We start from the raw sequence: 21,425 nt of genomic DNA on the forward strand, positions 1-21,425 counted from the left end.
TTCAAGAATGGGAAACACCCCGAATGCTTGTCCTGAAAAATTGTATGTTGGTGCAAATAAAAAAAGTATCACGGACAGTACTCGATTTCTTTCACAATTGCACAAATACGGCTACAATCACGTCAAGTTATTCTGCCATCAAACACTCCTGCACACAAGTTACCAGATGGACTAAAGTTCTTAGTGGATAATGCCTCAGGCCTTGCTGCCCTCAAGGATAGGGATATCCTAGCAATCAAATGAGAGAAAAAAAGGAAAAGAGGGCACACCAACCTAGTGCCTTTTTCCTTGGGTATAGTTTTAATAAAAAATTAAACTACTCTCAAACATATGTAAGAAAACCTGCGGTACAAATAATCTCCAGATGACAGCAATTGGTCTAATGACAACAGACTCCAGATGGGTAACAGAGGAGATTTCAAGGGCCACTGCCGGCTGATGCGCCTCGAATGAATACCTCCTTCCTCAAGCCTAGCCAAACTTTATTTGTCTGGTATGACCTCATCTGGAGTTCAACTTCCCTTTTTAAAGTAGCCATCCTAATTGCTATATGTGATACGGAGAGCTTGTAGACTTCCCCCTACATCTGTCTTTTTCCTTTTTGGAGAATTGAAGGTGGAACATGGTAGTATGTGCAGTCATAACTGAGCACTGTATTTGGGGGGGGCTTTACTTTCACATGTGCACTCACACTAGGCTGTGCTGTTCATTTTTCATTTTGTTGTCTTTTCCTGTTGTAGGTGAGTGCAAATGGAAATGTCTTGCGCAGTGAAATAGTTGGATCCATCAAAATGAGGGTATTTCTCTCAGGAATGCCTGAATTACGCCTTGGATTAAATGATAAAGTTCTCTTCGAAAATACGGGGCGTAAGTAAATGAACTTTTCTTGATACAATTGTATTGTCCAATAGCACAGCAAATTAATCGTGATGACTTCCACTCAATTCCAATTTTTTTTCTGTTTTTTACCAAAGTGCTCTGACATGTAAAAAGACACACTTTTTTTTTTTTTTTTCCTGTCTCATGAAGCTGTTAAAGCTAAACCTGTCCTGAAATTTCTAAAGCCCCATACACACTATTGGATTTTCTGCAGATTTTTGTCTTCAGATTTACCAAAACCATGTAGTGCAAGGGCCTGCCTGATTGCATACAAACTAAAACTCTTTAGGTTTGACCTCCATATTGTATGGTTTTGGTAAATCTGAAGACAGAAATCCGCAGAAAATCGAATGGTGTGTATGGGATCTTGCTCTAAACGCAAGGTCCCTCTTTAGGTCTATATCATCTTCCAGCTCAGTTAAGCCTCATTTTTTTATTTTTTTGTTGGTGTCCTCAGATGGCTGTGCCTGTGTAGTATCACCAAAGATGTCATAGGACATGCTTCTTCTAGCCACTCCTCCCCCACTCCTTTTGCAGGCGGGTGAAAAAGGTAAGGTATCTCAAGGTCCAGGGGCTGTCTTGGAATACCACAGTGGGCTTTCTGTCGGGTGCAGTGTGTTTGCCACTTCCAAAGTTTTCTTCTCTAATGGTCGGTGGATTTGGTGGCTGCCTGAAAATCGCAAATCCTTTTCCTGTACATCTTCATTTGCAGGAAATTATGCATGCAAATTGGCCTCACCTAGAAAAGGCATTTTCACCACCAAAGCATTTCAATCAGTAGTATCCCATGGAAGAGGAATTCTACAGAAAGTGGGGTGCTCCTGTTCTGGATTTTTCTAGCTTGCACTGGTATATCTGCCTTCCGGGTCTTCCCATGGGGGGGGGGGGGGGGCAGTGGACAATGTCATGGTGGTGGCATACATCAACCATCAAGAAGGGATAAGAATTTGTACCGCTTAGGAAAAAGCAAACTTGATTTTTCTACTGGGCACTGTGGGCAGAACTACACATTCCCTTTCAGCTGGTGTGGAAAATTGGCAAGCGGACTTTCTCAGTAGTCGACGGCTCATCCGGGGGAAATGGTCCACAGAGATTTGTCAGCAGTCGGGTTGCTGGGTGGGGATCTCTTGGCATCCAGATTCCACAAAAAGCTGGACATGTTTTACTCTTGGACCAGGAATCCTCAGGCGTTTGTGTTGAATGCCCTTGTGACTCCATCTATGCCTTTTTTCTCTGTTGCAGCTTCTTCCTTGCCTTTTGTCCAGGATAAAGGTGGAGGGCATTCTAGTAATTCTGATTTGAAGATGATTTTGCTAATCATAAATATTCTGTTTCGTGTATAGCAGCCACATTCTCAGTTTCATGCTTTTAGCATGCCTCTTATGCATTTAGCAGATTTAACAAATGTTAGGGAGGAACTGCTCTTTATGTAACACACATTTAAAAGTGAAGCTTTATATGTAGTGTCTATCAGTTTATTGCAGTGCCTATGATTTATATACACCTTGACATTGTGCCAGTGGGATACTCATAATGCTAGAACATTTATGATGTAAAAGCGCTATAATATAAAACCTTGTGTACAAAAAGTATATCTGTTTAATCATTCTGTATATAGCTACACTTTAGTCTTAAAAGTAAGTTGAGCAGTAAATGCTGACACATAAAATGCATGTCTAAAGGTCTTGCTTGGAGCTGTAACTGAACTGACCAGGGTTAATTTGTGTGTATGATTTACATTCTTCTAGGTGGGAAGAGCAAGTCTGTGGAGCTTGAAGATGTCAAGTTTCACCAGTGTGTTCGCCTATCCAGATTTGAAAATGACAGGACTATATCCTTCATACCTCCCGATGGAGAGTTTGAGCTCATGTCCTACCGCTTAAACACTCATGCAAGTGTCCTTGTATATTACAAAATTGTGCTAGCATGTGGTACCACACAAGTGCTATAGCAGTTTTTATTTATTTTTAAATGCTATGATTTTAAGTTTTTAAAGTGTAGCTAAAGACAAACTTTTTTTTATATTTTTTGGGGTTTTGGACAGAGTGGAGATGGATTAGTCTATTCTCCGCTTTAATGAGCATTTACCTTTTGCAATGGTAGTTGCTGGGATGTATTGCTGATCCTTTATTACACTAACTTGGAACAGGTACACAGATTAGGATTTCCGCTGGCCTCATTTGCTGTATAAATGCTCCAAGTAAGCGATTTAAGAAGAATTGAAGCCAGAGACAGTCGATCACCTAGCATATCAGAAGTCTGTATAACTACCTCCCTATCACTTTCTGCACCAGTTTTATTTTTTGGCCTCGAATACCACTTCTAAAGAGGGAAAGTGCTGCAGTAATTCAAATCGATGAGTTGGATTATGAACCCTTTCTCACAGATGTCAAATGTTTCATGGTCTACTTACAAAATATCACTGTCAACATGTGCCCCAAACTAAAGTGTATGTTGAGATGGCATATTTTTGAAAAAAGCTTTATGCAGCATTCACACGTGATCGCAATTCCATATGGCTGCAAAACGCGTTTTGCAGCCACTTGAAATCGCGGGAAAGAATTGCTGCGATTTCACCCGCGATCATGTGTGAATGCAGCCTTAGAGAGAATTAAGTGGGATTAGAATTGTTTATTTTTTTTGTTGTCTTTGTCTGAATTGGGGAGATTCATATATTTGCGTTAAGAACTTTGGTCACAAACAGAAAGTGAGGGCAAAGCCAACAGAATTGCTACCATAGAAAGGGGTGATCTGATGAGGACAAATGTTCAGGTGACAACTAAGTATTAAAGTTCCCTCACTTTGGGACTTTTCCCCCTAATTTCCTGTGGAACAAACTATAAGCAGCACTCTGAGCAAGAGCCAAAGTGTAGAAGTCACACTTTTGGTTCTTACTCATAGAGGGCTACTTATAGTTTTTTTTTTTTTTTTTTTGTTCCACATTATTCCAGTGGTGTGCCAGCTGCACTAAGTTTGATCATTATCGACCACGGATTGTCTACGTCACAGCTACATCTAATCATACATGACCCTATAGTCCTTTGTAGCGCTTCAGGATATTTTTTCCCCCCCCCCCCCCCCCCCTAATTTCCCGTTGCTTCTCCAGGGAAATCTCTGTATTGAAACATAAACAGTAAAAAATAACCTTTTTTTGGGAGAAATCTAAGGTTTTTATTTGGTTTGAATACTCTTTTTTTCAGGTGAAACCACTCATTTGGATTGAATCTGTTATCGAAAAGCATTCCCATAGTCGCATTGAATACATGATCAAGGTTTGTTAATTTATTACTATTTTGGTTGTTTAAGATGTCCTTTTATTAATCACTTTAGCTCCGGAAGGTTCTACACCTTCCCTGACCAGGCCATTATATTGATGTCTGTCTTTTCCCACAAATCAAGCTTTCTTTTGGTAGTATTTGATCACCTCCTGCGTTTTTTATTTTTTGCGCTATCAACAAAAGACCCAACCAATTTTGAAAAAAATAAATACATTTTTTACTTTCTGCTATAAAACTAAACATATCCAATTAAAAAAAATCGAATTTCTTCACCAATTTAGGCTAAAATGTATTCTGCTACATGTTTTTGGTAAGAAAAAAAATCCCAATAAGCTTATATTGATTGGTTTGCGCAAAAGTTATAGCCCTACAAACTATGGGATAGATTTATGGACTTTTATTTTTATTGTTTTTACTAGTAATGGTGGCGATCAGCGAATTTTAGCGGATAAATTTGACACCAAGTGACACTTTTTGGGGACCAGTGACACCAATACAGTGATCAGTGCTAAAAAATAAGCACTGTTGCTGTATAAATGACACTGGCAGGGAAGGTGTTAACATCAGTGGTGATCAAAGGGTGCTCCTGGGGAGTTCTTTCTAATTGTGGGGGGAATGCTGTGACTAGCAGAAACACAAGATCTCCATCTTCATCTTCCTTGTTTACATAGGCAGACTGTTCTGCCTCTCCTGTGAACGATCGGCGGGTCCCGGCAGCCACAGAGTAATCGCGTACAGGTTCGTGATTTTGCATTAAACCATTTACGGACCCCCCTGCCGTCATTGTACATCGGTTCTTTGAAGAGGAATATCGTTATGGCAGCAGATTTCAGATAAAAGTGGTCTCTGCGACAGATTAGGTGCAAGATCACTTTTATCGGGTGGCGGGAGAGGGGGCCGCCTCCCGCCGCACTACGGGGGTCTCCGTCGCTTACTTGAACTCGCCGGTATCGGCTGAGACTATCGCGTCCTTCCCCCTGCTTGGCTAGCTACCGAGTGAGGGTAAGATGGCCCCCACTCTGCTCCTTAGCATTGACTGGCGGAAGCGACGTCAAACGTCACTTCTGCCCAATTTTTTATTTATTTATTGCATTTTAGTGTAAATTTGAGCTCTGAGTTCTCTTTAGACCCCAGATTTCATATTTAACCACTTAAGACCCGGACCAAAATGCAGGTAAAGGACCTGGCCAGTTTTTGCGATTCGGCACTGCCTCGCTTTAACTGACAATTGCGCGGTCGTGCAATGTGGCTCCCAAACAAAATTGGCGTCCTTTTTTTTTTCACAAATAGAGCTTTCTTTTGGTGGTATTTGATCACATCTGCGGTTTTTATTTTTTGCGTTATAAACAAAAATAGAGTGACAATTTTGAAAAAAATTCAATATTTTTTACTTTTTGCTATATATATAAAAAAACTTTTTTTTCCCTCAGTTTAGGCCGATATGTATTCTACTTATTTTTGGTAAAAAAAATTGCAAAAAGCGTTGATCAATTGGTTTGCGCAAAATTTATAGCGTTTACAAAATAGGAGATGGTTTTATTGCATTTTTATAAAAAAATAAATTTTTTTTACTAATGGCGGCGATTTTTTTTTTTTTTTGTTTTCTCGTGACTGCGACATTATGGCGGACACATCGGACAATTTTGACACATTTTTGGGACCATTGTCATTTTCACAGCAAAAAATGCTATAAAAATGCATTGTTTACTGTGAAAATGACAGTGCAGTTTAGGAGTTAACCCATACAGCGCCCCCTAGTGGTTATGTGTGACCTCATATGTTTTTCTAACTGTTGGGGGCGGGGCTGGACGTGTGATGTCATTGATCGTGTTTCCCTATATTAGGGAACACACGATCAATGAAGCTGCCACTGTGAAGCAGCTCTTCCCGTTCTTCAGCTCCGGGGACCGATCGCGGGACTCCAGCGGGGATCGGGGGCCGCGGTAACAGGGGTTCGAACCGGGACGCGCGCGCCCCACGGCTGGGCACTTAAAGAGAACGTACAGGTACGTGCTTGTGCGCAGCCGTGACATTCTGCCGACGTATATCTGCAGGAGGCGGTCCTTAAATGGTTAAGTGGTCCTGTCATGCTTTTTGTTTGCATTCCTTGTAATAGGAATAAAAATGACCCCAAAATGTTTTTTTAAAAGGACAGTGTCAATATAAAAAGTAAAATGAGAAAAAAAACGAATAATTTAAAGCAAACTAGTCCTGCCGAGGTCACGTGTAGAACACATACATGAGTAGCGCCCACATAGGAAAACGGTGTTCAAACCACACGTGAGGTATCGCTGCGATTGTTGGCGCAAAAGAAATCATTCTAGACCTCCTCTGCAACTCAAAACTGGTAACCTGTAGACATTTTAAACATCGCCTATGGAGATTTTTAAGGGAAAAGGTTTTTATATTTATTTTTTAAGTCATTTTTTAGCAAAAAAATACTGATTTTTAACTTGTAAACACTGAGTCTAAAAAATAGGCCCGATCCTTAAGTGGTTAAGGGCCAACCTTGCCACAGTGTATGTACGTGGGGCTGTCCTTAAAATGTCCTTTGATGTACCCCTTTATAGAATAACCTTTGAGGTCAGAGGTTGTTCTGCTAAATTCCGCAAGATTTGGGGGATTGGGTTTCATGCTTTGATTCCTGTGAACGACTTTCCATGTCGCCCATTACCTAACTGTGTAGATTTTATCAATACCTCCTTGACCTTTTTGATATTTGAGCATAAATTTACTTCCACCCCTTGTCAATAACTACTTTACTAAAAAAAAATTTTGGTGACGAGGGGGATCTCCCGCTGATTGACTGCATCGGCTCTGTTCCTGTGCAAAGGGGGATGTGTTCTTTCCCTCCAATTGGCTCTCGGAGCTCTTCTCACTGAGCTCTGCAGAGTGAAACTTCAGCCCCCGCCCCCTTTTTCCCCTGAACTCTGACATGCTTTATAATTCAGCACTTTAGATGTAGAGAAGAGAGGGCTGCAAATAGATAGGTACAACTTATGTAGGAGGATTTGTCTTATTTCTGTGCATCACCTGAGGCCTGTCACATCACTGGATATATGGAAGGGTCTACAACCATTTCAAGGTCCTTTTTACCTCAGTGAGGATATTGTTTCTTCCCCTTTTTGTCCTGCCCAAAACCATGACAAAGAAATTGTCCTACATTGCCTGGATGTGGTCTGAGCTGTCGGGGACTACCTGGCAGCCATAGTCTCTGTTTGCAAGACCAAGACCCTCCTTGTTCTCTATGTGAGCATGAGGGTTAAGGGTACTGTATCCTGCTTCCCGCTCTACCATCACCATGTGGATCAGGCAACTCCTCTGCAGGGCCTACAACCATATGGACAGCCTTCCTCTTTTTTTTTTTCGGGTGAAGGCCCCAGGTGATGCAAGCTTCGGCTGCAAGGTGCTTCAAACTGTTAACAGTTTTTTAACCTTTAATTTCCTGTTGGCAGTTTTATGTTTGCTGTGTTGCCTACACCTGAATCTATTGCTTGGGTACGTCTCATGGTCTATGAATACAAGTCCTGTACTGTACAATAAATATGAAAGGAATTTTGACTTGCCTATAAATCCTTCTTTTGGAGTACAGGCCCCTCTCCTCTGTCTTGATCCCATATTTCTTGCTATAAAAACTGGAGTTTCATTGAATGGGTGGGGTTATAAGTATGCTCTAAGGCAGAGGTTTCTAAACTATAGCCCTCCAGTTGGTCAGGAACTTCCCATCATGCCTAGTCATGTCTGTGAATGTCAGAGTTTTACAATGCCTCATGGGATATGTAGTTCTACAACAGCTGGAGGGCCGAAGTTTGGCAATTCTTGCTCTTTGGGCAGCTTATTGTCTATGAATGTCATAAGGAATGTACAGATAGGTCAGTATTCCCCTTTTCCTTTAAAAGGCCTTAGGCTTAGTCCACAAAGCTTTAACACAAGGATTAGGATCTTTATTTTAATTACGTGACTGTAATTCTTGTATCCAATTGGACTTTGAAAAGAACCGTTACTTTGTAAAGTAAGGATCTTCATCCTGGTGGGTTAGCTTTGATAATTGGCGCTAATGTATGACTTAACCACTTCCCGACCTCCTCATGTACATTTACGTCGGCAGAATGGCACGGACAGGCACAATCACGTACCTGTACGTGCCTGCCTAGACGTGGGTGGGGGGTCCGATCGGGACCCCCCCCCGGTACATGCGGAGGTCGGGTCCGCTCGGGGAGCGATCCGGGACGACGGCGCGGCTATTTGTTTATAGCCGCTCCGTCGCGATCGCTCCCCGGAGCTGAAGAACGGGGAGAGCCGTGTGTAAACACGGCTTCCCCGTGCTTCACTGTGGCGGCGCATCGATCGAGTGATCCCTTTTATTAGGGAGACTCGATCGATGTCAGTCCTACAGCCACACCCCCCTACACTAGTAAACACATACACAGTGATCCCTAAATGTTACTGCGCCCCCTGTGTTTAACTCCCAAACTGCAACTGTAATTTTCACAATAAACAATGCAATTTAAATGCATTTTTTGCTGTGAAAATGACAGTGGGCCATATTCTCAAATAATTTACGCCGGCGTATCAGCAGATACGCCGACGTAAGTCCGATCCTATGTTTAAGTGTATTCTCAAACTGAGATACACTTAAACATGCCTAAGATACGACGGCCTGCGCCGTTGTATCTTAGGCTGCAATATTTACACTGACCGCTAGGTGGCGGTCAGCGTAGAATATGGAAATGACTAGTCACGCCAATTCTCTAACGTACGCTTGCCCGCCGTAGTGTTTTAACGTAGTTTCCGTAAGCGATACGTGGCGTAAAGATAAACATGCCCCCTAGGTGGCGTACTCAATGTTAAGTATGGCCGTCGATCCCGCGTCGAAATTTGAAAATTTAACGTCGTTTTCGTAAGTCGTCCGTGAATGGCGCTGGACGCCATTTACGTTACAGTCAAAACAAATGACGTTCGTGAGACGTCATTTAGCGCAATGCACGTCGGGTAATTTACCCGACGGAGCATGCGCATTACGATCGGCACGGGAGCGCGCCTAATTTAAATGATCCACGCCCCCTACCAGGATCATTTGAATTAGGAGGGCTTGCGCGGGTGGACTTTACGCGACGCCGCCGCAAGTTTACAGGTAAGTGGTTTGGGAATCAGGCACTTGCCACTTAAACTTGCGGCGGCGTAACGCAAAAGACATACGTTCCGCCGCCTCAGATCTTTAAGAATATGCCCCAATGGTCCCAAAAATGTGTCAAAATTGTCCGAAGTGTCCGCCATAATGTCGCAGTCACGAAAAAAATCGCTGATCGCCGCCATTACTAGTAAAAAAAAAAAAAATGCAAAAAAAACTATCCCCTATTTTGTAAACGCTATAAATTTTGCGCAAACCAACCGATAAACGATTAGTGCGTTTTTTTTTTTTTGTTTTTTTTTTACCAAAAATAGGTAGAAGAATACGTATCGGCCTAAACTGAGGGAAAAAAATAAATTTTATATATGTTTTTGGGGGATATTTATTACAGCAAAAAGTAAAAAATATTGCATTTTTTCAAAATTGTCGCTCTATTTTTGTTTATAGCGCAAAAAATAAAAACAGCAGAGGTGATCAAATACCACCAAAAGAAAGCTCTATTTGTGGGGAAAAAAGGACGCCAATTTTGTTTGGGAGCCACGTTGCACGACCGCGCAATTGTCTGTTAAAGCGACGCAGTCCCGAACTGTAAAAACCCCTTGGGTCTTTAGCCAGCATATTGGTCCGGGGCTTAAGTGGTTAATGTTACATTTGTAATAATTTTTTTTTTTCAAATTACAGGAACGTATGCATTCTCATAAAATACTTATGGTCTATTTGCTCTTTTTGTTTATAGGCTAAAAGTCAGTTCAAAAGGAGATCCACTGCCAATAATGTGGAGATTCACATTCCAGTTCCAAACGATGCTGATTCTCCCAAGTTCAAGACTACAGTTGGGAGTGTGAAGTGGGTTCCAGAAAACAGCGAGATAGTTTGGTCTATAAAGTCTTTCCCAGTAAGAAAAATTTGCATTTCAATTGTGATTACATTTAAAGACCAGTTCATCTCAGTTCTTTGACATAAATGGGAGTAGCATTGTGTGTGTGTGTGTGTGTGTGTTAATCCCAGATCCTATATCATTTATAAAGATAACAAAAAGTAAGGGTCCCAACACTGAACCTTGGGAACCAAACGCTTTTGCAAAGTCCGGGTGTAACACGTCCACAGCCACCCCTCTGCCGAATTTTACTTACCACCTTGTAAAAGGAAATCTTTTTGTTTTGACAACTTCTGTCTTTCATGAATCCATGCTGTCTGCTGCTTAAAATTAATTTTTTTCCAAACAAGAAATCGTCTATGTGGTCTTTTATTAAACTCTCCACTATCTTCCCACCTATATAAGTTAAACTACCTATAGTTACTTGGTAAAGACTTTGATCCCTTTTTAAATATAGGCACCACGTTGGCCCTACGCCAATCCAGTGGTACTATTCCAGTTAACGAGTCCCTAAAAATTAGAAACAATGGCCTTGAAAACAGAGCTAAATTCTTTTAGGATCCGTGGGTGGATGCCATCAGGTTTAGGTGCTTTATCCACCTTTATTCTGTCTAAATATTTCTGGACCATATCACTTTTGAGCCATTGTGGACTTGAGGCTGTGTCACTCCCACCCCCATTATGGACATGAGCTCCCCCATGCTCCATTGTATACACAGAACTGAAGAAAGTATTTAATAAATTGTCCTCTCTTTGTCCCCAGTCACCCACTCTAGATTATTTTGTAAGGGGCCTACATGCTCAGACCTGACCTTTTTACCATTAATATATTTTAATAATTTTTGGGGGTTTGTCCTATCTTTTGCAATCTGTCATTTGTTTTGAATTTTTGCGTCCTTGATTATCTTTTAACATATTCTTTTAAATTTTTTGTAACATTTAAACGATGATAGTGTTCCTTCATTTTTGTTTTTTAAAAGCTCTATTATTTATAGCCATTTTAACTTTGGTCATGAGCCACATAGGTTTAATATTTAGCCTTTTAAACTTATTGTTGATGGCAATATTCCCTCCCAGTCTAAGTCCTGGAGAGCAGCTCTTATCCTTAGAAAATTTGCTCTCTGAGCAGTCTCCAATAAAGTTTCATGTGGATGATACCAGCAGTGTGCGACCCTCCTTTATAGACTTGCATCATCTGCTACAGGAGTGTGGGCTTTGCTCTTCACAGCTTAAAGTGATATTACATGTGGGGGGCATCGATGGTTCAAAAAAACTATTAGATAAGCATCTGAATGACCACAACATACAAGGTAATACTGACATAAAATCACACACATAGGTTAAACTTGTGTCTTTTTTTTCCAACCTCACCTACTATGCAACTATAAAGTCCCGTTTTTTTATTTTGTTTAAAAATAACAAACCTGTTTTTGCACAGAGAAGCTTAGATCCTCCTCTTCTCGGGTCCTTTGCCAGCGCTCCTGGACCCGCCCTCCTGCCGAGTGCCCGCACAGCAAGCAGCTTGCTATGCGGTCACTGGAGCCTTGATGCTGCTCTGTATGTCCAGTTAGATGCAGGGCCGTGGCTCGGTCCCTTCCCTCACTCTCCTCAATAGTTTACTGACTTTGACAGCTGCAGTCTCAGCCAATGAGGGAGAGTCCCTGGACAGCCATTGCTCTTGTGCAACATTGTTGGTTTAAGATGAGGCTCAGGTAAGTATTAGGGGGGCTGCTCCACCACTTTAAGCCTTAAAGAAGTACAGCCAAAGCTCATTTGGCTGTACTTGTCTTGTGGGTCACAGGGGTGCAGTTCATTCTGCACTCCTGTGACCTGTTTTCCTGTTTTCAGCAGACAGTGGGATGAAGCCTGCTGTTGGCCGACGTCAGAGCTGGTCCAGGCTCGGGAAGGATCGTGACCATGTGGTCGGGGATCCGCCCACTAGCCTTGACCGACACCCGGCTCAGCCTCTTGGCAAGCCCCCGAGAGCCTAAGCCGGCTGCTCCTGCCTCCTCCACAGCTCAGCACTCCAGTGAGCGTGTGGGGGGGGGGGGGGGGTTTCAGAGCAGAAAGCCAGTGACTGACAGTCACCAGCTCTCTGCTCACAGAGCTGTGAGAACCGACCGAGCTGGCAGGGGGGGGGACAGATGCTGCATCCACCTAGGCAAATATGATTCTCTAAGAACAAAACAAAAATCCAATACTTTTAATTTCTTACTAAAACCAGTAATGTTCAAATACAGAGGCAATTATTTAATATGATAAAGAGTAAATACATTTATATAGTATAACAAATACAACCAGCTCTTTAAGGGGAACTATAATGTTGATGCGACCTGCGATGAAATTGAGTTTGACAGCCCTGGCTTAGAGGATTTCTAGATAGTGCATCTGGAGTCTTTAGTAGCAACCAGTTATCTTTGATTAACTTCCTGGTAACCCACCAATGACAATTCCCATAAGCATGAAGGCCATTTATTAATGTATTTAACGTGTATATTTAGCACTTTTTGTTTTCAGTTCAGTCTATAACATGTTTGGCTCACAAGATGACAGATTGCAAACCTCTGATTTAGACAAAATGTATTCTTTTTTTGTTTAGAACAAAATGAGTGCATTAACATTTAAAACGTTACTTTACATAACCATGCTGTCAGAAAATAATGATTGCCCTTATTTCAGAAAACTGGGACCATTTTTAGATTATGTTCATTATCGACTATAACCAGGGGCTACGGATTTATCTGCTCCATTCTTTAAATTGAATCGACAGGAAAAGTAGCAAAGGAGACTTTTAAACTATGCGTCCTGGGGAAACAACTTGGAATCTGGCATAGGCAATGCAATAGTGCTGTCTGTTGTCTTGCCCGCTTTTAATAATGAGTGCCATAGGCTACATTTAATATGTGGAAGCACAGCACATTTGGCGCAAAATGGTGTCCTGACTCAAATGGACTTTTCCAATAAGCACATAAAAAGTTTTTTGTTTTATTTAATTAAATGTTATATGAACATTTATACATATCTGTTTTGCAGGGTGGAAAGGAATATCTCATGAGAGCGCACTTTGGTCTCCCTAGTGTGGAAGCAGAGGACAAAGAGGGGAAACCACCCATCAGTGTCAAGTTTGAGATCCCTTATTTTACCACTTCTGGAATCCAGGTATGCACAAGCTGCTTATCCAATTATTATTATTAATATTCATTTTTTTACAGCAAAACCCCGGTGTCCAACACTAGGTAGAAAGTTATTGAGCAAAGGTTTGGAAGCAGAGTAGCAGCAGGGTGCCGGGGGCACTGGAACGCTGTCTGTGCTCTAGCACCCAACACTAAAACTATTGTAGGTGGAGTCCTCTCCGCCCACCGTACAAGTAATGTTCTGGCCTGGGCAGAAAGAGTGGCACATCAGGGTGTGATCACCAGTGAAGGAGGGGAATGTTAACCATGACCACCATTGTGGGGGGAAGGGTGGGTGTTGGGTGTGTTTAACTTCCACTGCCATGACCATCAATGTGGTGTGGGGTAATGGGGGTAATGCTCATTGCCACTGACCACCAATACTGGGACAAAGAGGGTATTAAATTTAACTGCCAGCTTCCGTGTGTGTGTGTGTGTCAGTGGTTAATAGTACTGACACCAATGTTGGGGCTTGTTATTGCATCCACTGACACAAATATTGGGGGTGGTTTTTTGCATCCACTGACACCATTATTTTGTGGTGTTATTGTGTCCACTGACCTCAATGCTAGGGGTTAATGATTGCGTTCATTGACACCAATACTGGGGGTTGATATTGCACTCGCTGACATCAATTCTGGGGTTATTGTACTCCAACTTGTTCAGTATATAGCAGGACTGAAACTTTTGGGCATTGAGGTGCATTATAGCCCATTTATTTTTGAATAGGCTGCCTAACCTGACACAATACAACTGAATGCATAAAAATGCGCTGTTATTGTGCTGTGGAGGCACTGGATGGATCATGGAAAAAGTATGGGACACCGCTTATCCATTTTAGCTACTTTAGTGGTACAATATTTTTTAAGCAACCTTTTAACTCTTTTCACAGGTTCGTTACTTGAAAATAATTGAGAAGAGCGGTTACCAAGCGTTGCCATGGGTGCGATATATAACCCAGAATGGAGGTAAGTTGATATGTGCAGAGGGCACAGGAAAATAGCTTGACAACCGCTATAGATAATTTACAGTCTATATCTAAATGTAAACAACTTAAATAATTCAGTTTTCTCTTATCGTCCATGGATGGACACAGCTCCTTAAATCTTGACAAGTAGGTTATGTTCCCTGTTTACAGGAGAGGACTAGGCAGAAACATGTTGGATAATTAAATACATGTTACATTAACAGAGTTGAACAGCCCCGCCCAGGGGGTGGTCCCTCCAGACATAACCCGCCTCACTGCAGCATGCAGCCTCAGTTTCGTTCTGCCTAGCAAGGAGAAGGACATATGGCTCCCTTTGGGCCTAGCGCCCTGAGGAGAAATTTTATTTTACTTTTTCTTGAAGAATCTTCTTTCAACTGTCGGCTGAGAGACAGGCTGGATAATATAGATTTTTGTAGTCTACTCATTTCGACCAGCAAGCGTGGGCACACCTTTGCAAAGAGGCTGGGTCTGCCACGCCATACCCCATGAGTCCTGGGGGTGGCCGATGAGCTTTGCTCCGAGGTCCACATATGACTGGGCTGTGGTGTTGTCTCACTAACAGTGGACCGGGCCGACAGCTACTTCCATTGCGGTTGTAGTTCTGTCAGGAATGCGTCAGCGAGTCCTCGCTCGGACGGGGAAGTACAGTCCCTCCCGCTTCGGTGGGTTGGTATGGCTGGGCATTCCTGGGGTTCGGGGGTCCTCTTCTCCTCCCTTCCCTGCTCCCTTTCCCTTGCTGCATTGCTAACATTGCTGCTGTCAGGGAGGCGGGGGCCTTCCTGAGGGGACAGTGTTATCTGACCTGTGTTTTTTTTTTTCTTTTTTGTATGGGGCTTTTCACTGTTAAAAAGCCCTAGGAGGCTTTTCTTGTTTAAACGCAGAATTTTGCCGCTATTTGGCACACAGGTCCTTGCAGATGCCGCACAGTTACCTCACGCTTCTTTTCCTCTCACACGATGTGTGCTGAGAGCGGACGGCAGCACTGGGCAGTCTCTTCCTGAGGCGAGTCCCCTGGGTATCCCTGATCAGCGCAGCAAGTGGGTGAGAGGCACTGAATAGGAGGCACTGAATAGGGCTCTAGGAGCTTTTGTTTATTTGTAAGGACAGGTGTGCATATTATACATACACACTATGTAAATATTATTAATATTTGGAGTCAGTATCTGGGTCCTTCCCCAACATGCTGGTGGTGGCAGCAGGTGTTAGCACCTGGGATTCCCACAGAGGTTTTATTGTTAGTCCTGACACGTTTGTGCCAGGGTGGGGGTGGACTGCGGACGGGCGGTAAAAGAGTGCCCCCTTCCCCCGTTATCCCCTGGGGAATGCTCTGTTATGGAGCCATGGACCATGTACCTGGGTAGTAAAAAAAAAAAGCAGGATAAGGCATTTATGGGTGCGCTTCTCACTGCTGCAAGGGACTCTCTTAAGCTGGATAGTGCAGCTGGGCTTGGTCTTTTTTGGATCACACCGCTCTGTGTAGGTTTTTTCCTTCTGTGTCCTTCTTTCATAATTTCTAAGAGGCGGAATAAGAACACTCGCTGAGGGGGTTTTGTAGTCCCTCACCGCCGGGCGGTTCAGTGCCCCTTTTAGAAGAGCTTCAAAAGGCGGGCTTCTTCTCCGGTGGTGGACCCTCCGGGTGTCATGTATAGGTGACCACTCTCCCTATTGCGGGAACTCCCGCTTGTATGGATCTGACTGTTAGAAGATCCGAAGTACTGACCCCCGTTCCATGTTTACCATGCTGGGGTCTGACTTGCGGACTATTGTGGCCACTACTCTGGGGTCTCAGTCGGCGCTGGCGCCATTTTTTGGGAGGTTTTTCAATTACATTGAAAACTCCCATTGGTAGCCATTTTGTTGTAGTCGCGCTATGGCGCAGCTTACATTGAGGTCGGCCATTTTCCTGTGGCCACGTTCTGAATGCTCGGCGGCCATCTTGGAGTAGTCCTGACCCCTAGTGCTGTATACAACTCACGGAGTGAGCATTTTGCCCCAGACAGTGGAGGAGCACCGACTCTCTCCCGAAGTTATTAGGCTAGCAGACCAGCTGGTCCAGGGCCTCATATAGGTCTGTGATGCTTCATTGAATGCTGCGCCCTTGTTATCCAGGGCTTCTGTTTCAGAATGGTTTTATGCACACAGTGGTGTAGTGGTTAACTCCATTATTAGGCAGCAAGAGAGTCATTGGTTGGAATCCGGACACTGACGCCAATCTGCCTGGAGCTTGCATTGTCGCTCCCTGTGTCTGCCTGGGTTACCTCCGGGTACTCCGGTTTCCTCCAAAGGCATGTGTGCATACACCTACATAATATACAAACACACTATGTGTGTGTGTGTGTGTGTGTGTGTGTGTGTGTGTGTGTGTGTGTATTATTTAGGGGCAACCCTCCCAGGCCATCAAAGGCCCAGCTGGGGGACTAATCCGTCCCTGGGTGCGTAAGCCGATCACGCCGGCACCCAAATCCTGCCAATGTATGTAGCCTTCCCTCCCTGTCTCTAGGTGGGGGGGGGGGGGGCGGCTTGCAGGTTCACATTTCGGTGAAACCTCCCTGCTCTCCGACCAGTGGGTCTGCGAGGTGGTCTCTTCGAAGTACTAGATAGGGTTTCCTCAGCTGCGGGGTAATTTTACCTTTCCTGCAGGACGAGAGGTTTGGGGTTTTCTATGGGCTTCAGGCCCTAAATACCTTTTGTGAATGTCGGGTAGTTCCGCATGGAATCCATTCGTTTGGTGGTAGCTGCGCTCCATCCTCGGACATCAGGGACGCATACATGCATGTTCCGTTTTGCGCATGTCACAGTGTTTTTTTTTCTGTGCTTCGTGATGAGAGAGGGTCTCTGTCAGCCTGTGGCCCTCCCTTTTGATCTGGTGTCTGCACCATGGGTTTTCAGCTGGGAGCTCGCACTTATCCTAACTTTATTGGGACAGCGAGGCTTTGCCTCATTGGCTACTTGGACGACTTTCTTCTGAGAGCAGCTTCTGTCTCAGACATATTGGATGCGTTAATCCCATTCAGACCCTCCGAAGATTCGGGTGGGTGTTAAACGTTTAGGCCAGAAGGTGTAGCTCAGTGGCAGCAAGCCTGCCCTCCATGTGTGCGACCCAGGGTTCAAATCCTGGGCATGCTAGTTTCCGACTCAGTGTTGGAGTATATAGGGTTGATCCGGACTCCGGTGGCAAAGGTCCTTCTTCCCCCTGGAGAAATTGCAGACTCTTCAGTCTGCGGTGAAGGTATTGGCATCACGCAATCGGTCTTCTGTCCGGGCGCCTGCTGGTCCGGGGCCTGTGGGTAGCCTCCTTCGAGGCAGTACTGTATGCCCAGTTCCACACTCTGGTTTTCCAGGGGAAATACTGTCCAGGTGGTAAAAATCTCTTGTCTCTGAAATCAGATTCGGGTGCGCCACCTAGTCGGAGTCTCTCTGAGTTGGTGACAGAGATCCCAGACTCTTCGGTCCGGGAAGTTGTTTCTTCCTTCTAGTGGTCGGTGTTTTATGGGTTGTGAACCTGGGGGGTCCAGTCGGCCCTGAGTCGCTGGACTTGCGTCTGGTCTGGTCTCGGTAGCTACCCAGGGTCGGGCCTGGCTATTGCCTGGGTGGGAGACCGCCTGGGAATACCAGGTGCTGTCTACCCTTCATTGTCCTACTATTTTAGGCGATCAGACTATGCTTCGCCTCGTGGTCGAGGAGGTTGCAAGGTCATCCGATCTGGTTTCAGCCGGACAACGCCACGGCCGTGGCTTCATCAGGTATACAGGCAGGCTGACTACGGGAGTCGCCAGATGCTGGACCAGGGCGACTGGTCTTTGTGCTTGGGGTGTTTTGGCTCTCTTGCAGGAGGTGAGCCTCACAGGGCATGGATCTCCTGGCCGTTCGTCTCCACCGCAAGGGTGTCGAAGTTGGTGGCCAGGTCTAGTGATCTGGTACAGACGCGCAAGTCGCGCTGGTGGCCCTGCGGGGTATGTATTGGCGACTTTTTGCCATTCCTCAATTGTAGTTGCTTCCTCGGCTGCTCCACAGAGTGGAGGCTGAGGAGATCCGATGATTCTAATTGCTCCAGATTGACCTTGGCGTCCTTGGTATGCCGATATCGGGTGCCTGGTAGCGGAGGTACTCTGGCGGGTTGCCAGGGCGGGAGGTCCCTCTGTCTCGAGGTCCCATACTTCCTCCTGTTGTACAGTCACTGACTTGCTCAACATGGCTATTGGAAGCCAGACTTAAGTGACCGGGGTCTGTCTGACTCGGTCATCTCAACAATGCTGAGGGCACCGTAGTCTTCTTCCGGAGGATCTACCGTCGCACCTGGCAGGCCTACATCTCTTGGTGCGAAGGGATGGAGTGACGTCCACGGACGTACTCTGTCCAGGGTCCTGCTGTTTTTACAGCTTGGAGTGGATCTAAAAATTGCTTAAAGCACCGTTTGGGGGCAGATTTCAGCCTTGGCTGTGTTCTTTCAGTGGCCTTTTTGTGGCCCGTTCCCTAGTGGGTCCCTTTTTGTGTGCAGGGGGTTTGTCATATCTTTCCCCTCTTGGCCCATCTCTTCCCCCATGAGTTTTGACTCTGGTGCTTTCGGTTCTTCAGGAACCTTCCTTTTGGAAACATCAGAGAGATTTTCTCTTGACACTATCTCAGAAGGTGGCCCCTTTAGTGGCCTTTACCTCTGTTAGAGGGGTTTCTGAGTTGGCGGTCTTGTCTTGCAAGCCGCCATGCTTGATCCTCCATAAGGATTAGGTGGTGGGTGCGCCCACGACCTTCCCTTGTTCTGAAGGTGGTTTCGGCCTTTCGCCGGAATAAGGACATTGTTCTTTCATCCTTCTGTCTTTGGCCGGCGCATCCTACGGAGGTTGCCTTTCATACTTTAGGCGTGGTATGCGCTTTGCGGATGTACCAGCCTACTACGGCTCTGTTTCGGAGTTCTGACTGTCTTTTGTGTCAGTGTCTGGTCCACAAAAGAGCCTGGCGTTCTCGTCGACCACCATGTCTCAGTGGATCAGGCAGGCTGTCATACAGGACTATGCTCTTAAGGGACGGTCCCCCTTTTCGGTCAGGGCACTTTCGATCAGGGCAATTGGTGCTTCCTGGGTTTTTTCCGACATCATGCGTCAGTCTCACAGGTGTGCGAGGCAGCGACTTGCTCGACCGTTCACGCTTTGTCCAGAATTTACATGGTTTCTGTGAGTGCATCTTCTGATGCTTTTTTCGGGCGCTAGTTTTTGCCGGCGGCTGTTTAAACTTGCACCTCCTCCGTTGAGCTCTGCTTGTTTTGGGGTGAAGTTAAAATTGGTTTTACTGATATATTTCCCACCCCTCGTTTTTGATACTGCTTGGGGACGTCCCACTTGTCAAGATTTAAGGAGCTGTGTCCGTCCATGGACGATAAGAGAAAATAGAATTTTTTGTACTCACCGTAAAATCCTTTTCTCTGAGTCCATGGACGGACACAGCACCCACCCCTCCTTTTTTAGGTTTGTACTGCTTGTTACGAACTGAGGCTGCATACTGCAGCGAGGAGGGTTATGTCTAGAGGGACCGCCCCCTGGGCGGGGCTGTTCAACTCTGTTAATGTAACATGTATTTAACTAGAAAAGATACAATTTCTGGGGAAATTGTGCGGCGTGGTCTTGCCTCCACCAATACTCCTGACTGGAGACGGTGCCCCTGGAGATGTAAATGTGATCCAACAGTGTGTCGAGCCAGTTCGGTCCATTGCCCCATCAAAAACTGCTCCATTAAAAACTACCCCATCAAAACTGCACCATCCTATTTGCCCCATCAAAAACTGGTTGCTATGGAGTGGTTGCTATGGAGTGGTTGCTATGGAGTGGTTGCTATGGAGTGGTTGCTATGGAGTGGTTGCTATGGAGTGGTTGCTATGGAGTGGTTGCTATGGAGTGGTTGCTATGGAGTGGTTGCTATGGAGTGGTTGCTATGGAGTGGTTGCTATGGAGTGGTTGCTATGGAGTGGTTGCTATGGAGTGGTTGCTATGGACTGGTTGCTCTGGACTGGTTGCTATGGTCTGGTTGCTATGGACTGGTTGCTATGGACTGGTTGCTATGTATGGTTGCTATATGCAGAGCATGCAGAAGTTACGCAGAGCCAAAAAAAAACTGAGCCATATCACCTCACAGTGTGTGGGAGGAGCTATAGAAAGCCCTCACAGATGTGTGTATGAAGGATTTTACCTCAGCGTCTCCTAGGAAACCAATGTAAACATATGCAAACACACTCGAGTCTCAAACTGGCGGCCCTCCAGCTGTTGCAAAACTACAAGTCCAATGAGGCATTGCAAGAATGACAGTTACCAGCATGACTCCCACAGGCAGAGGCATGATGGGACTTGTAGTTTTACAACAGCTGGAGGGCCACCAGTTTGAGACCCTTGCAAGCAGAGGAAAGTTCCCTCAGCCTTGTGTGGGAGGAGCCAACTCACCTCACAGCCGTTTGTGAGGTGTTATTAAACTCCTCAGCGTCTCCTAGGAAACCAATTGTTTGGTTTGCAGGCTCTCTGTAAACACAGCAGAAATTGAGGATTTTTTTTTTAATACTTGTCCTTCAAATTAAGGTATTTACCTCACAGAAAACACCTCACAGCTACCGCACAACTGTGTGTATGAAGGTATTTACCTCACAGAAAACGCCTCACAACTACCTCACAACTGTGTGGGAGGAGCTATAAAATCCCCTTACAGCTGTGCGTGAGGAGTTTTTATTACCTCAGCGTCTCCTAGGAAACCAATGTAAACATAAGCATGCAGCCTCTAAGCAGAGACTCAGATCCTGGATTTTTCTTAAATACTTGTCCTATTCAAATGGTTGTATTTTAAAAACTATGAATCGTACAGCGAATATCTTTATATTTTACGAATCACAAGACCCAGACCTACATTTTGATGTATAGTATGTCTCTGAAATAATAAAATTGAAGGCACAGTCGCAGTTTACAAATTCCAAAGATGATTTTAGTTTTCTAAACTTTGACCTCCATTGACTTCCATTGAAATAATGGATGGCGTAGGTTGCAAACAAATTATCATATTGTGAAAACGGTTTGATCAATCACTTAGCCGTGAACACGTGTGGAGGCAGCAGGGATAGCTGAACGTT

General features: G+C 44.7%; 1 protein-coding gene across 1 annotated transcript in view; it reads left to right on the forward strand.

Moving 5' to 3' along the window:
• The window catches only part of LOC120913278 (AP-1 complex subunit mu-1), a 61,427-nt gene that overhangs the window by 36,903 nt on the left and 3,099 nt on the right, over positions 1-21,425 (forward strand). The window contains exons 6-11 of the mRNA XM_040323119.1: positions 741-867; positions 2,628-2,770; positions 4,080-4,151; positions 10,025-10,183; positions 13,199-13,324; positions 14,231-14,306. Coding sequence (XP_040179053.1) covers positions 741-867; positions 2,628-2,770; positions 4,080-4,151; positions 10,025-10,183; positions 13,199-13,324; positions 14,231-14,306 — 703 coding nt within the window. The remainder of the gene's footprint in view (positions 1-740; positions 868-2,627; positions 2,771-4,079; positions 4,152-10,024; positions 10,184-13,198; positions 13,325-14,230; positions 14,307-21,425) is intronic.

Source organism: Rana temporaria, chromosome 1, assembly GCF_905171775.1.
Source record: "Rana temporaria chromosome 1, aRanTem1.1, whole genome shotgun sequence".
Classification (NCBI taxonomy): domain Eukaryota; kingdom Metazoa; phylum Chordata; class Amphibia; order Anura; family Ranidae; genus Rana; species Rana temporaria.